Genomic DNA, 16287 nt, shown 5'->3' on the forward strand with positions numbered 1-16287 from the left:
TTCGCCCAATGGCGGATTTTTGTCCACTTTAAAGAGGTTGTCCATATTGCCTCGACAATCACACCCTCTATGATTACTCTATTTCTCTAGGGTTATCTTAAGCCTTGTGTGTGTTCCAATAGGCGGAGACACAATATGGTTCTATGGTGGTGGCTTCCATTCAAGAAGTGGCATTAATTTGGCAGCGGTACTACTTGGCGGCAGCGGAACAAATTGCGGTGGCTGTTAGATAGGATTCTAGGGTTTGCTAGTTTTCTTTGGGCTTTTGTCTATTATCTGGGTTATGCCTATTGTAAGCTTTATTTTATGTTTTCTAAAGGCCTCATTTGCTGGAGTCTTATGTACCTCTTGTATTTTGCTTGATTTTTGGATATTCTAACACAATTGTTGACCAAAAAATAAAAGGATGAGGATTTGATTTCAGAATATTAGGTGCACGGAAAAGCAATTTAACCGGAACTATGGGAGAAGAGGTATATAGTGACTAGAAAAGAAAACAAATGAAATAGACTCAGTTATGCATATATTACATATTCAATTGCATCAAGCCTTTACAATAGTTTCTATAGAGGCTCTAATTAATTATATTATGTACTAAAGTAAAATGGGTTTGGTACTATCCATTCAATAGTGATGGGACCATTTTGCCCTTGCATTCTTTGGAATTTTACTAAAGTATAATGGTGTTTGGTACTATTCATTCAATAGTGGCGGGACCATTTTGCCCCTGCATTCTTTGAAATTTTACCTAATTACTCCTAACAGGTGTCCGTCTTTTATGTTACTAAGTTGTTTTAGGGTGTTTTCTCTTCTTTGCTCGACTGAACAACAGAGGGAGCTGAGTGATTCCATCTGTTTATTCTTGTTTTGCTCCGCTACTCTTTGTTTGTTTTCCACTTTTCCTTTACTTACGCTGAGTGATAGAGAGACACAGATAAAGACGATTGTTCTTCTTCTTTGCACGACCTGGCCAGAGAGAGAGGGATGGAGAACTGAAGAGCTTTCCATCTAAGGAAGAAGATCATGAATCTAGGTATTTAATTTTTGTCTTTCTTTTATTTTTATTTTTTATTTTTATAAGTTTCTTCTGGTTTCTCATGCATTGATTTTTTGTTTTGATTGTTACATTTTCATACTAAAGAGCACGAACAAGATGAATTCTACCTGGGACTTAGAACCGTAAAACCAGCCAAATAGCACCGAACTGGACCCAAAAACCCTGTTTGGTTCGGCATTCCAATATATTTGCTTAAGTTTTTTCCTGTTCAGTTGCGGTTCACTTTTTTTTTTTTGCTCGGAACCGAATAACATATGTCCTTGTATGGTTGGAGGTTTGGCTAAGCTTATTTCCTTAAAAAAAAAACACTTGGCTATAGGAGATCCCAAGCCTAGTTTATAAACAAAAATGCGAACATGATTTGTTCTTCTCTGCTTCTCATCCCTTTCCCTTCGATCAAAAGTTCAGAACCCTAAAACTCCTCTCAAATCATCTTTCAATAGTCAAAGACTCAAATCTAGATTCATCTCTCATTTTTCAATCCATTGATCAATTCAAATATCCCCAATTCATCCCTTTGATCAAATTCTCGAACTCTCTCTCTATGTATCCCTCTTTAACCCCAAATTAAAACCCCTAATCAATCCGGCTTTTTTTTTTTTTTTTTTTTTTCTGCTGGTTTCAAACTTTCAATTCAAGCTATACGTGAAATCCCTCTCTAATTCTTCTAAATTATGTAGGCTATATGATTTGATTCTTCTTTGTATCACTAGTACTCATTTGGTTTGTAAATTGATTGGTTTGCTTTGTTGAGGATTTTGGGTTTGCTTTGTTAATGGATGAGCATATATACAGTAGCAGCAGTGTGTACGAGTTGAAAGAAGTGAAGGAGGCAACCAAGAATTCTTGTTCGAGAATGTTCTGTGGGACTGGATGTAGGAACCGTAAAATGTCAAACACCGAATCGATTGGACTCGGTTCGGTTCTACATCGGTTCCAGAAATTTTACCCTCAGATCCAAACCGATTTCATAGCAAAATTTTCAGTCTCAATTCCTTGGTTTTTTAACAAGATCCAAACCGATCCCAGGCCTAATGAATTCTTTGAAATTGGTTTAGAATATGAAAGTTAAAAATCATGTGTGACAATCTATATATGTTTGTTTTGAAAGAAACTTGTAATCTTTCACTGAATACTACAATATAGCCCTCCTAATGTCATATGTCCTTATTGTTACTAACTTATGAAAATTATGTGAAGATAGTCAAGATATAGACAACATCTTATGTCCATTCACCGTCACTAATTTCCACCTTCTTCTACTCCTTATTGATGCAGTTTCAGAGTAACCGTGGTTATGGAGATGAGTCTGATGAAAGCACCACCATCATTATAGGAAAATCAGCTTATGAAATATGTAAATTTACAATGACAGTATAAAGCTTAGCAAGCAAACAAACCTGTGGTATCACGCGGGAGAAATTAGATAGTAGATATACTAAAGCAAAATGAGGAATGTTACTATTGAATGACTAGTGTGTTTCTCACTTTGTCCCCCAATTTTCTTTGCTCTTTGACGCTTTTGTCCCTGATTGCAATTTTTTGAAAACTGTAAAAAAAGTAAATAGACAGACTTGGTCAAAACACTCGTTCCTGCTCAAAACTTCTACCTTATGAAAGTGGAGATTGCATATGGACGAATAAAATACGATGGTTTGAATTATCATGAATAAGGCTTTTTTCACAATTCTACAAAATTTAATATGTAATTGGACCATTTTGCCTTGACATGCTCTCTGCTATTTTACCTCCTTACCCTAAACCCTTGAATGAATAGTAAAATGTGGTACTGTTGAATGAATAGTGAAAGGACCAATTTGATCAAATGTGATGGCAGATTTGTTAAAGTTGAAGTTCAGATTGCCAACAAACTCTTGCTTGATCTGTAGTTTTTTCTTTTTCTTTTTAAGAAAAACTGTTGATCGTATAATAGTTACTCTAACAACTATCTGTTCAATGGTCTCAGTCTGACTCTATGCATATAGATATAATTCATGAATATGTTCTAATATATATGATAATCATGTTTAAAATTTAGAAAAAACATCACGCGGCCGCATTTGCTAGTGTATACAAAGAAACATGACAACGTGTAGGAAGAAGTTTGTCATGGGCCACTTCCGATGGCAAAGCCCAAATTTTGGCCCAAAATTTCAATTAAATAGAAGGTTTTGGAAATTGGGTATCAGCCATCTCCTTCCTCTGAAACCAGTAGAGGCTAGAGAGTATCAGCATGGCACCCCACTCCATTTTCAGCAAGAGCCTCAGATTTTCTCTACTGCTTTGTAGAAATCGACACCCAATGGAGGGATTTGCTTCACATTTGGGTAGAAGACTTATCAGCAACACCGAAATCCCAGCCGGCCAAGACGATTCTACGGTCTCCTACCTGGTTAACTCATGTGGGCTTTCCCCAGAAGCCGCCATTGTAGCATCCCACAAGGTAAAGCTTCGATCTTTGGTGAAATCAGACTCCGTTTTAGCGCTTTTGAAACACTATGAATTATCAGATGCCCATATCTCAAAGGTTGTGCGGATACACCCACATGTTCTGGTGGCAAATGCCCAGGAAACCCTTTTGCCAAAGCTCGAGTTTTTGTGCTCCATAGGAATGTCAAGGCTCGACCTTGCAAAAACACTGACCTACAACCCAATGGTTTTGACGCGAAGCTTGAAAAACTGCATTATACCCTGTTATACCTTCCTCAAAAGCGTGGTGCTCTCTGATTTCAAGGTCGTCAATATTTGGAAGCGCCACCCACGGATTTTCGGGGCAATTCTATCCAAGAATGTGATACCCAATATGGGGCTTCTGAGAGAATTGGGCATGCCCCAGTCCTGTATTGCCCAGTTGCTAACATCTCATGCTGATGTTATGATGAGAAAGCCTGAATTCTTCAGTCAACTTGTGGGTGAGGTCAAAGAAATGGGATTTGACCCTCAAAATGTAAGCTTTGTGAAGGCCATTCCCGCATTATCTGGGAAAGAGACGACATGGAAACGATGTCAAGAGGTTTATAAGAGGTGGGGTTGGTCTGAGAATCATATAGGTTCTGCTTTCAGGCTGTCTCCACAGTGTATGGTTATGTCAGAGAAGAAACTAATGGGAATAATGGATTTCTTAGTGAACAAGATGGGGTGGCAGTCGCAAACAATTGCGAAATATCCCCATGTTTTGACTTACAGCTTGCAGAAGAGAATCATCCCGAGGTTTTCAGTTGTTCGAGTTTTGTTTTTGAAAGGATTGATAGAAGAGGAGAACGTGAGTTTGGCTACTGTGATTTCGAGGTCGGAGGAGTCCTTCTTGGATAGGTTTGTGAACAGATATCTCAGCCAAGTACCTCAATTGTTGGATGTGTACCGTGGAAAAGTGGATATCCAGGATGTGTTGTAATTTTTGATGGGTGATATAGCTGAATTTGAAGGCTGACAATTGGAAAAGAAAAAACCAAGGAGCCTTCAGAGCTTCAATAGTGGGTTACAAAAGGTGTTTCTGAGAAGAAATTCAATGTGTCCTGTTACGTGAAAATCACTTCTACCATATGGACTGTTTTCATGGATGGTTATTGAGATATTTGACAGGAGCATTGCCATTTTATACTGCTGGTAGTCAAATGTAATTGGTTGAGTTTAGTGGTCTCTAAAAAGCTCGATTGGAAAGTAATTAGTTTGCAGGCTGTGTGCAACATTCTTTTCTGTCATTGCTACTTGATGTCTTTGATCATGTATGACAAGTTTTTTTTAAATTTTTTTGAGAAGGATCATGTATATAAGTTTAAATTATGAAAATGAGTGAAAAGGTAATTGAATGCATAGTTGTGAACTACAAAATTATTACAGAGCTAGAGAGATAAAAGCAGCAATTCATATGCAATTAGAGAGCTAATGATCATAAGTTATATGCTGAGTTGCCGACGAATCCAATACACTGGGATTGATAACGTGAAGATAGTGAATAGTTACTAGCCACGCCCAAAATTGATCATAAGCGATTTGTCCAGAATTTAAATCGATCTTACTTTCTAACCTCTTCATGCACCATTGACAACACAGCTGGTATATCAAGTGAACTTAATACACATCAACGATATACCCTGATAATGCAAGCAGATGGACAACTAAGTTCAAGTAAGATTTCTACCAGATTTTTATAGGCTGATGCAATTTTCCTTCGCCTAACTTTTCTAATATATATTTTATATAATTTGTATTCATTTATAACACTTTGTGAGCTTTATGTAATACTCTAAGCAATCTTTCAATTACTTTTGAATTTGGGTGTGTACATCTTCTGGAAAGTATTATGAGCATGAAAGGGAGTCTCTTTCTAATAGCTATTAACACTGCATATGTGGGTTTTAATATGTACATTTATGTAAATTTATAATGACAGTATAAAGCTTAGCAAGCAAACAAACCCGTGACATCGAGCGGGAGAAATTAGCTAGTAACAATAATATGAGGAAATGGTTGACCGAGGTATTTAAAGCATACACCCTCCATCTCTAGGATCGTCATACCACTGTTAGTTTATAGCATTCTATCCCATGTTATGCGAACCCAGAGAGATTCTGGGGGAGTTGAAAGTTGAAACATGAAAAGAATGAACTTTGTTTGAATAATGCAAGAAAGTAAATTCATCCAGAAGTTTTTGATTTACTTCGTCTGAAAAAGTAGAGATCCCCTTTGCTATTATAGCCAAGGGTGGGCAAATAACCGGCCTGGTTAGGTCCCAGATTGGTCATACCAAATAATGGAGAAATGAGCAACCAAGAAGAAAGAAAAAGGGCAACCAGGCAAACCAGATCGTGCCGACCCATAGTCAAACTTACAAAAACAAAAACTATCCAGTCCTCCACAGTCACATAAGCAACAGTTATGCAGCTGCTTGATTAATATTAAACTGCAACTATTCTAGTACATAAGCAATACATATAAAAGTGGAAAATCTCATACATAAAGAGGTTAAGATAATATAGAGAAACTTGTGACAAAATAAAGGATGTTGATTAAGCCTTTCAGAAAAAAATGGGATGTTGATTAAGAGACAACGAAAGCATGAAAATATGGCAGATGCCAATAGTATGACAAAGACACTGAAGATGAAGTGCTCTTTATATCGATCACTAAAATATCCAATTTTCCTGATCGCTTCAACATTAGGTCATGACAATACATTGCATTTGATAGAACTTCATCCACATCAGATTACTTTTTCTTGATCATCTCAACCTAACCTAACCCACTCTACCTGCTAACTTCAACTAAATCTACTGACCTGTATAGATCATGATGTCAAGCTACTGCAACTGTGCACATAATGTATCAGAAAATATAAACATCACCATTCACCACATCCTTGAAACAGTGAGATTAAACCAAATGGTGACACTAAGGAAATGAGAAACAAAAACACTTGGGATATTTCCTACAAAACCAGTATCACATAGCAACAAACAATAACTGCTAGTCTTCAATCTAATCAAATCCAAAGGTGCTCTAAATAACCAACCGTATACATAACTCACTACAAGTGAACACAACTCGAGAAGAACTAAGTAGTACGGTTACCATCAGTCCCTGTGTCTGGGGAAGATCCAACAGAACCCAATAACAAAGCCTTCGTTCTCCAGTACTGTTGAAACCTCTGCTTTGCATATTGCATGTAGTCAAAATCAATATCATTCACATGTTCCTGATAGATTGGAAAAAAGATGGTTTAGACAAAATGAGTGAAGTCCAAGAAAAATCTATACCAAAGGTTGCAGGTCAAGAGTCAAGACTTGACCACAATTAGTAACAGTGAGCTTGACTAATGTATAAAATTTGGTATGTTCCAATGGAAGTCAGCATATTTGAATACCCAAAAAAAAGAAAAAAAAAAGAAAAGAAAAAGAAAGCACACCAATAAAATTTGAAATCAGAGAAAGGAGCAGTTAGCACTCAGAAGTCACATGAACTCAGAAGCCACAAAAAAACGAGAGCCAGTCCCAGCTCCTACTTGTAATGTTAATAACAAAAGAAAAAAATTATATTGAAAAGATCAGTACCGATATTATTCCCCATAAGCCCCAGAACAGATGGTCTGCAAGGGTATACTTCTCAACATCTTCAACTAGCTGCTCCACTTCTTTGTCACTAGGTTGATTGCCTGCATAACAATCCCATAACTGATGAAAAACAATAAATTCTTCTACTTTTCCATATGAATCTATTGCTACAAATTACCACAATTCATGCAGTAAGACTACAGTTTTGATTTTCAAAAATGCAATGGGACATGATCCAAACACAACCACTCAAAAGAACTTTATGTTATTTTGAAAATAGACATATCCCAAGGAAAATTGTATATGAACAAACAAATTGGAGTTTCAATTAATTAGAATTTTAGCTATTTGACATCATATATATATATATATATATATATATATATATATATATAGAATGTTTTCAACATAAATACACAATGATTCATAAAAGACATTACCTGAAGAACTCAGATACATACGAACAAACCTCTTGCGCTCCTCTAAGCCTATTGGTGGCAGGTCAATATATCTATGTCAACAGATTGAAATAAAAGAAAATAAGACAGAAGAATGTATCAAAGCATATGACATACCAGGATATTTACTGTAGTCTAAAATATGAGGGGTATCTGTGTGATAGTCAGCCGCCATCTCACAGAAATGGTTTGCTATGTCAAATGCAACAGGATTATAACTTGCATACTCATAGTCCTGGTAAGAAGTGAAAATATAATTGTTAGAAAGTTGGACCACATTATATGGTTCATGCTTTCATCATTTGCATATTAAGGAAAACAGAACAGAGTCCTAAACCTTAATAATAAGCAAAACCCAAACTGTTTTTCGCAGACAAGTACATGATTCAAATTTTTTATTGAGTTGGAATAATTAGTTTTGCATATTCCAAAATTTTGTAGAAGGGACCATCACAGATATGAAGTCTGATACATTGAAGAATACCAAATAACATCACAAATCAACTTAAGTAGCATAGTGCGACAAAATGGTCAATAAAGGGTAGTATCTGTTAATAATGAAAATAAATAAATAAATTGAATAAACAATATAGAAACAAATTCCCAGCCCCTTGTCAGAACAAATAGGTAGCTAGCCTGCTACAGAATGAAGATTCATAGTCCTGGAAAATAGAAGAATGCAATTTCCATAGGATCTGCCAGCCTAATCTGAATAAGCAAACGGAGGATCTAGAGAATGTTAAATTCACTATCAACTAGATTTTTTTTTTCTTTTCCCAAAAAGTAATCAAAGGGGTGGAGTAGGTGGCAGAGTAAACTGTCCATCTTTTCATCCTCTGTGCCATGCAAGCTGTAGTAAATATATAACTTCTTTGGCTATATATCTCTGGCACTTAGTTGGAATTGAAATGACAAAGTCAGGACAAGCGGTATGAAAAATGTTTTACCCTTTCTACCAATTTCTACCATACTACATTACCTGACTGCCAGAGCAAAATACTATCTTATCAATTACATATACGTACTGAATATAATCTGAACTATCTAAATCAAACAAACATAAAGATTGTGTAGCCAAAGTTTTAGTAAGAGCATCAAAATTGAAATACATGCAAAAAGAGAAACTTACAATTATCGTTATCGTTTTACTCTCTTCCTCAATCATTATGTTTCCATACTGTAAATCATTGTGGCAGAAACCTAACTGCTGATTTAGTACTGAGAGCTCCTTCTCCAGTATAGAGATTTCCTTTTCAATGGAATCTAACTGAAATTCATTAGCTTCTTCTGGACTACACAATCTCTTGGCTGTACTCAGCCAATTTCTGGAACATTGACAAAGTGTTGGTTACAGATATCGTAAATCAATATAAGATTAATGTAGGTGACAATTTGTAACCTTGTTCAAAATAAGATACAAATATTAGTAACAATTTTACAGAGAATGTAGGAAAGAACAAAGAAATGTACCTCAATCTGCCCCAGAGGACGACATCCTTTGGACCGGGCATCTCGAGATCATGGAATTCCTTCATTTTAGTAGCTATAAGAGCAGATATATCTGGATCACGTAGATCAGATGCTGAAAGTGTCTGAAATTCCAAGTGAAAAGAAAGATGTAATACATTTTTCTGGAAGGGAATAAAAGTACTTCACACATTCAAGGATGTATAAAATCTTCAATTTTGAATTTCTATGCAATTTAGCCATTTAACCTAGAACTAAAATGAGTTTGTGGTTACAATTCTCATACATTAACTACCACTAAACATAATTGTAACACAGGAATGGTACTGAAAAAATCGCAGAAAATAACTATCTACAACAAAGTTGATCTCGACCAGTAACATACTAAGCTTTGTGGAAAAGAGTACATGGCCATATTATATACTCCTAAGCTCAGGTCGAGAATGAAGAAAAATTGTAGGCGGTCTTAAAATTGTAAGAGTAGAATAGAAGTCCATATATAAGCAACTTAGGTTTCAAACAAATTCCAATAACACTGCTTTACAAACACACATACATACAGATAATATTAGGGAAAATTAAAAGCTTTAATTGTCTGCAATTTGTAAAGCATTGCCACTATTTTCAGAATGATAGAAAGATAAGTAAACACTGGAATGAAGTACCCGTGCATGGATGAACTCTTCAACTCGGCCATTAGGAAAACGGCCAAGCAGACGAGGTCCCTGACCGTTCTTTGACATGTATTCAAACGTTCGGATCTCATTATCCCTGTCAAAGAACACCTCAACACCCTCACCGTAAATCCTAACCAGAACCTTACGTGAGACCTCCCCGGTGCTTGTTGGCCACTTTATTTCGAACACCTCGTTAGTCATTGCACCCTTGAGAGGGATAACCTGCAAGGCAGTTGAATCAGCTACATTTTCCCACTCTGTAGCCAGTGATTGTAGAATCTCCTTGGCTTCTTTTGGAATACGGTCGTCTTTATCTATGGAATTCACCACGGCACCCATGTCAAATGATCAACGTGATCTTCCACACCAAAATTTGATGAGAACTATGCAAAGCAACAACTCAAGATCTTAATGCAGAAAGGGTTGTCTGATCCAAAGGAAAAAAAAAAAAAAAACATTTAGAGTGATTAAACAAAAATCTATAGTTCAATCATGATGACGTAAAACCAAGAAATTGAAAATCAACCGCAAACATTGACACGGATTCTGCTTCCCGCCAATTCACGGTAGCCAAACAAAAAGCAACTATAGAGAATAGCAATATTTCGAGAAACAGAGAGGAGAAAAACAGAGATTCATTTCTGCATGCAAATGATTCTGAAGAAGTCGAACCCGTGATCGTTTGTGCGGTTTGAGATGAGGAGGATCGAAGACGACCGGGATTGAATGAGAGAGAGAGAGAGAGAGAGAGAGAATTGGAAGAAGCTAAAGGGGAAGGGTGGCAGGGTGGTTTTGCTTATTGGGAACTGAGAATCGAATAGAATTTACTGTTACGAGAGGAAAGTGGGCCGTCGGATTCAGGGGCAGTGAAAAAGTCAGACGGAGATGGAAATGTCTGGTCGGATTTAGCGGCGGAACCCACGTGTTGCTCACGAAAATGGATTTGTCTATTTCAGTCCTCGGGAATCAAACCCGTGTCTCTCTGCACTCGGGACTATCATTATCGGATATCATCGCCTTTATTGCTTTGGTTTACCCACTTACACTGAAATATTGGATATTCCCAAACTATCTACCCAATTTTGGATATTCCCAGAAAATAACAAAAAGAAAAAAAAAATTGGATATTCCCAATTTTGGATATATTCCCTTTATGGCTCTAACAATATCATCTGATAGGGCTTCAGAGATGAAGTGGGAGGATCATGAAGGATGCATATTCCTTTAGTATGAAGAGTGCTATTCTTGGCCAAAAGATGAGCTGGCCATATTGCGCTGGCGATGAATGTGTTTGAGCTGAACAGACTCAAACTCATTCATAATCTTCATGCAATTTATAAACAAGGTTCCAAAAGGATGCAGCTCAATATTGTCACCATTCATGAGACTCACCAACACAGCAGAGTCAGATTCCACTTCTAACTAGATAATGCATAGGCTTAAATCCAATTGAAGGCCATGAGAAAGGCCGCAACCCTTAGCTTGAAGGACATCACCAGAACCAATGCTAATAATGAAACCAGCAGTCAGCATCATCCCTTATAAGGCCCCCAGCTCCAATAGCACCATTACTTGTTCTTGAACCATCAACATTGAGTTTGCACTACTAGAATTTTGTAAATAGACATCATATTTTTTAAATCGGTCAGACTGGCACGCGATGTAAAAAGTAGATTGACATCGTTTTAGTAAATTACCGATTTAAATGTATATTATTAACATCGGTTCTTAAAATTTCCCCTAACATCCATTCTCAACCCCAGCATCAGAAACTCGACCTCGATCTGAAATTGAAGTGACCCGGCCCATACCCAAACTCGAGCTCCTTTTAGCATCACAAACCTTTCTCCTCCATTATCCGGTGGAATCTGAAGCTCCGAGAGCCCTGGCTCGGTCTGAAATTGAAGAAATCGAAGAGGGCTCCAAATCCTGAACTCCGACCCCGACTGAGATCAACCAGCTTCTCAGCTTTATCTCTGACTCATCATCTTCTCAAATCGCATGGAAAAGAAAGGTTTGTCTTCAGAACCCTTGGTTAGTGTTGAAATTCTTTACTGCGTTTATAACCAAATAATGTGGCTTCGTTTGTCTTCAGAACCCTTCGGTACAGCTTCGACTCTTTAGTTTTGGAGAAGCGGAGCTTTGAGCTTACAGAGAAATGGTAGTTTCTCCTTTGAGCTTCCTACTCCTTCAACTTGTTTTGGCCTTTTTTTTTCAGTTTTTGATTCGCTGTTGATTTTCAATTAGATTGAAGAATCAATTTGAGGAGGTGTTGACACTCTCTTGTCTGCAAATCACTACCCAAACCGGCGCTTATTGGTTTGGGGTTTATTCGTTGGCAAGTCATTCAATCCAATATCAGATTTATAATCATGAAGAGGCTTAATGGGTTTTGCATGCTGGCACTGCGTTATAGAGTAAACAAAGTAAGATTCATCTCTGTGTATGTTTCAGTTTTACTTGGATTTTTTTTTGCATTGATTTTGTGTTTGAGGCTTTGTTTTGGACTTTTCCAATTTTTAGTGATGTCGATCTGTAAGTTTAAATCTGAGAATGTTTTGCAAATTTGGAGTCTGTGTGGATTTAGGACCGCATGGTTTTTGATTTAGAGAGAGATAAGAGCTTTGATTATGCTTTGCTTTATTGGTTTTGGTACTTAGCTTCTTAATCATATATTAAATACTCAACATGGGAAGAAAATTGCTGTGATATTAAACGAGTTTGGTGAGGAAATTGGGGTTGAGAGGGCAATGATAAACGAAGGAGATGGTGGTGCTCTTGTGGAAGAGTGGGTTGAGTTGGCAAATGGGTGTATATGTTGAACTGTGAAGCACAGTTTGGTGCAAGCGCTAGAGCAACTTGTGCAGAGAAAAGAAAGGTTTGAGGTTTATAATGGATTTTTGGGATTTTGCTTGAAAGTCTTTATTAGAATAATGATGATGATATGTGGGTTGTTTGGTTGTAGACTTGATCATATATTGTTGGAGACTACTGGGTTGGCTAACCCTGCTCCACTTGCTTCCGTTATGTAGTTGGATGATCAGTTGGAATCGACTGTCAAGCTTGATTCAATTATCACTGTGAGTACTGAGATTTTGAATTGATGTTGGAATTCGATGTGCTACTTGTTTATCTAATTGATGCTTGGTGTTTGATAGTATGTTGCTATTCAAGTTTGTTATGGCATTTTGGGATGCATCATGAAATTGAAGTTGTAACAATTGGTTATTAGTTTGGAGCTATATATTCAGAGTACCATTTGAATTTAAGAACAAGACTAAATGCTTACTTGGCAGCATCAAGTGTTAGTACCCATGATACGTTAGTTATGTACTGTTGGTTTCTAATGTTTCATCTATTTCATAAGAACTGAGCTAGTATTTCTGTCTTTTCTTTAGAGTAGTTCGATTTTTTTCTTTAATTTGTTACTAAGTTACCCCGATGTATTTACAGGTTGTGGATGCCAAGAACCTCCGTTTTCAGCTGAGCGAGAATAAAAGTTCATCCTCATTTCCTGAAGCATATATGCAGATTGCATTTGCAGTATTGTCACGTTATTTTACTAATGATTTACTTATAATAAAAAATAAAGTAGTTTTACCTTTATCATTTTATCTGCATTGGTGTGTATATGTCCTGTCCATTTTGCTTGTGAAATTTGATTTTGCTTATTAACCATGCTATACTGTTGAGCTCTTGTACTTCATATCTTATGAGTTTGGCTGTTTGTTGTAGGATGTTGTAATACTTAACAAGGTTGATTTGGTTTCTCCAGAGGGTTCTAAAGATTATCTGGAGGAACTCGAGAAGGAGATACATACATAGTATTAATTTGCTTGCTTGTATCATCCGTTCTGTTCGTAGTCAAGTCGACATGTCTAAGATATTGGACTGTCGGGCCTATGATGCTACGGTTAGTGAGGCATATCTCTATCTGTGTTTATAATTGTTTTAATTCATGCTGAGATCTAATTTAATAACAATAGTCAACTTTTTCCTTTTCAGCATGCTGCTCAGTTAGAATCATTATTAGAAGAAAGTCGTACTTTATCTACCCCGGATCTCCATGATAGTGGTGTGCGAACCTTATGCATTTGTGAGCAACAGAAGGTTGATCTTGAAAAGGTAAACAGCTATAATATGAATTGTTTGAAATAAATTACTATTTACTAGTTGGTGCTGTATTAACAGCTTTTCAGAAAGGTTACCATTCATCATCCAGAAGTGTAGACATCATTGTCAGTTGAATTTGCATTTACCTGAAAAAGTGTATTTCATAAGTTATTGTGATCAGTTGTGCATAAAGTAAGGCTACACTAGGCAGACAGAACCAACAGAATCACATATGGATTTCAGCGGCTAAAACTGTGGTCCTAGAGAAAGTGGATGGCATATCTAAGAAATGAGTCACTTACCTTATACATACGGGATGCAAATGCACATTACAAAAGCTGTCTATAATGTCTCATTGCTGTAGCTTTTTGATAATCATATATGTCAGCCTATTATGTCTGATGATCTTGTTTCTCAAGGTCCGCTTATGGCTCGAGGAGATTCTTTGGGAAAAGAAATATGGCATGGATGTGTATCGCTGCAAAGGGGTTTTGAGTGTTCACAGTTCAAACCAACAGGTATTGTTTAATGTTATAACTTATGCTGCAATATTCTAGGGGTAGAGCACTTAACGCTCTAGTTGGGTGCCTCCAAAGTTTTTGACTGATCAAGAGTGATGATAGTCCATAGAAAACATAATTACTTGCCTTTGAATGACTTTGAAGAAGCATGTTAAGAGGTTCAATCATTATGGCATGATAAGATCAATCATTTTTCACTTTATATTAAAGTCAGATTCTCGTGTTTTGATTCCTGGTTTGTTTGTTTTTTCCTCCTTCTCTAGCCATATTCCCCCACCCTCCCGTAGTCCCTCATTACTTGGACTAACCCCAAAGACGCTAGTTCGGTTCTTTCTCGTCACTCTTGTTGTAAGGTTTTGATATCAGCTCATTACTCTACTCTATTTCTATTTTGAATGAGCAATAAAATAGAATATCATTGTCAAGGTTGCTCGATCAAATGAGTTTAAGTGGGCGACCGCCACCTTCTGATGCAGACAGTGCAAAGAGGATGTTTGTTGATTACTTGTACAGGGAACTAGCAAAGAGGATGTTTGTTTGTTGAGCGAGATAAACAAGTTCAATGTTATAGTCTTTGGCAGGTGCCTTCAGTTTTTGATACCGGTCTAGTTGAAAGAAAATGTTGGTTTAATTAAATAATAGCTTGTTTACCAAATGATTATGACTTATATGTTGTTTTATACATTTATAGTGGGCGGTAAAGAACCGGAAATCATATAGCCAACAAGAAATTGACGAGGTGCGCATTGAAGTGGCTGATTATATACAGACTTTGGTGTAGAACTTTGACTACCAAGATGATTTTGAGTAAGGCTAGTTTTGTTTTGAGACAAAGTCTGTTGATAAAACTAATTGTAGCTTGTTCATACGTTTCTAGGCTAGCCTTTTGTAGGTTTGGGGTTTTATTTTGTGAATTATGTTGGATCATGAATCTGGAAAGAAAATTAATGGAATGCCCCAATTTTTGAATGATATGTGGTTGAGTTAAGATGAGGAGAGATGTCACTTTTTTTGTCAGCAGCATCTACAATTAAGCTTTGCACATCATCTTCCTCAAAAGGAAGTGATGTATATAAATGTAACACAAAACAGTAATGCCAGGCAAATCGATGTCAATTGAGATATTAGAAATCATTATCAAAATAAAAATTGATGTCCCCTGATTATGAATACATCGAAATGTGTATATAGAATCGATGTATCCAAAACCAGTGCACATCGGTTTGTAAAAACCAAAACGTTATCTTCTGTAAACGTAGAAATCACTTTCTATAGAGTAAACTGATTTACCATTAACAAGTGCACATCGGTTTGTGTAAACTGGGGCGATGTCTACTCTAATAAAAAACATCAGTTTATATAAAGAGGGCCGATGTACATAAAACTCGTGAACATCGATTTGTATAAATGAAAACGATGTTTTGTGAGGAAGTACACATCATTTTAAACAAAAAATACCGATGAACTCTAAAGACTTAGACATCGTTCCCAGAAAAATAAGGTGGCAAAATACGTATAAAGATGATGAAGAACAAACAATAGTTTATGGAAACTGATGTGTAGAAGAGTATCAGACATCGTTTCTAAAATAACAATCGATGTAAATGTTCACATAGATACTGTTCGGCGTATACTTTATTTATTAAGCATAGAATGCCAAAATATAAAGAATTAAATATAGTTAACATACAAAATTATGATGATTATAACGATTATACATCGTCTTGTGTTTCAAAAGCGATGTTGGTTCTTATTTGGGACATCGATCTCTGACCGATGTCTGAGTTTATTGATCTTTCTCTACACCCACTAAGACATCGGTCAAAATTTAGTTTTACATCAGTTTTGGACTGATGTCTATTTACAAAATTAGTAGTGTTGTGAAAACCAATAGCAGGCTTAGTCCAAGACAGCATTTCAACAACTTTATACTCTGTTAGGCTT

General features: G+C 36.6%; 2 protein-coding genes and 1 pseudogene across 3 annotated transcripts; 2 read left to right on the forward strand and 1 right to left on the reverse strand.

Moving 5' to 3' along the window:
• The first annotated feature begins 3359 nt into the window (after positions 1 to 3359).
• LOC133716224 (transcription termination factor MTERF9, chloroplastic-like) lies at positions 3360 to 4451 on the forward strand. Its single transcript, XM_062142942.1, has one exon. It carries the CDS (start codon positions 3360 to 3362, stop codon positions 4449 to 4451), a length of 1092 nt encoding a protein of 363 aa, XP_061998926.1.
• Positions 4452 to 6457: 2006 nt separating this feature from the next.
• LOC133714587 (probable choline kinase 2) lies at positions 6458 to 10688 on the reverse strand. Of its 2 annotated transcripts, none has more exons than XM_062140733.1 (8): positions 10382 to 10688; positions 9698 to 10136; positions 9036 to 9157; positions 8695 to 8890; positions 7683 to 7800; positions 7548 to 7595; positions 7108 to 7208; positions 6458 to 6752 (listed from the first exon to the last, which is right to left on the reverse strand). In XM_062140733.1, exons 2-8 carry the CDS (start codon positions 10046 to 10048, stop codon positions 6612 to 6614), a joined length of 1077 nt encoding a protein of 358 aa, XP_061996717.1. In that variant the 5' UTR covers positions 10049 to 10136; positions 10382 to 10688; the 3' UTR covers positions 6458 to 6611. The 2 variants fall into 2 exon arrangements, with proteins under 2 accessions (XP_061996717.1, XP_061996718.1); XM_062140734.1 differs by lacking the exon at positions 10382 to 10688 and adding an exon at positions 10236 to 10375.
• Positions 10689 to 10855: 167 nt separating this feature from the next.
• LOC133714588 (uncharacterized) lies at positions 10856 to 15315 on the forward strand (annotated as a pseudogene).
• Positions 15316 to 16287: the final 972 nt, after the last annotated feature.

This window comes from Rosa rugosa, chromosome 6 (assembly GCF_958449725.1).
Source record: "Rosa rugosa chromosome 6, drRosRugo1.1, whole genome shotgun sequence".
Taxonomy (NCBI): domain Eukaryota; kingdom Viridiplantae; phylum Streptophyta; class Magnoliopsida; order Rosales; family Rosaceae; genus Rosa; species Rosa rugosa.

What these genes read in the sequence shown, in the direction of transcription:
- LOC133716224 (XM_062142942.1), top strand. Translation starts at nt 3,360, where the DNA reads ATGGAGGGATTTGCTTCACATTTGGGTAGAAGACTTATCAGCAACACC.
- LOC133714587 (XM_062140733.1), bottom strand. Translation starts at nt 10,048, where the DNA reads ATGGGTGCCGTGGTGAATTCCATAGATAAAGACGACCGTATTCCAAAA. An exon ending in GTAAAACGATAACGATAATT is followed by an intron (nt 7,801 to 8,694) that starts GTAAGTTTCTCT and finishes ACTTCTTACCAG; the next exon opens with GACTATGAGTATGCAAGTTA. An exon ending in GCTTATGGGGAATAATATCG is followed by an intron (nt 6,753 to 7,107) that starts GTACTGATCTTT and finishes CCAATCTATCAG; the next exon opens with GAACATGTGAATGATATTGA.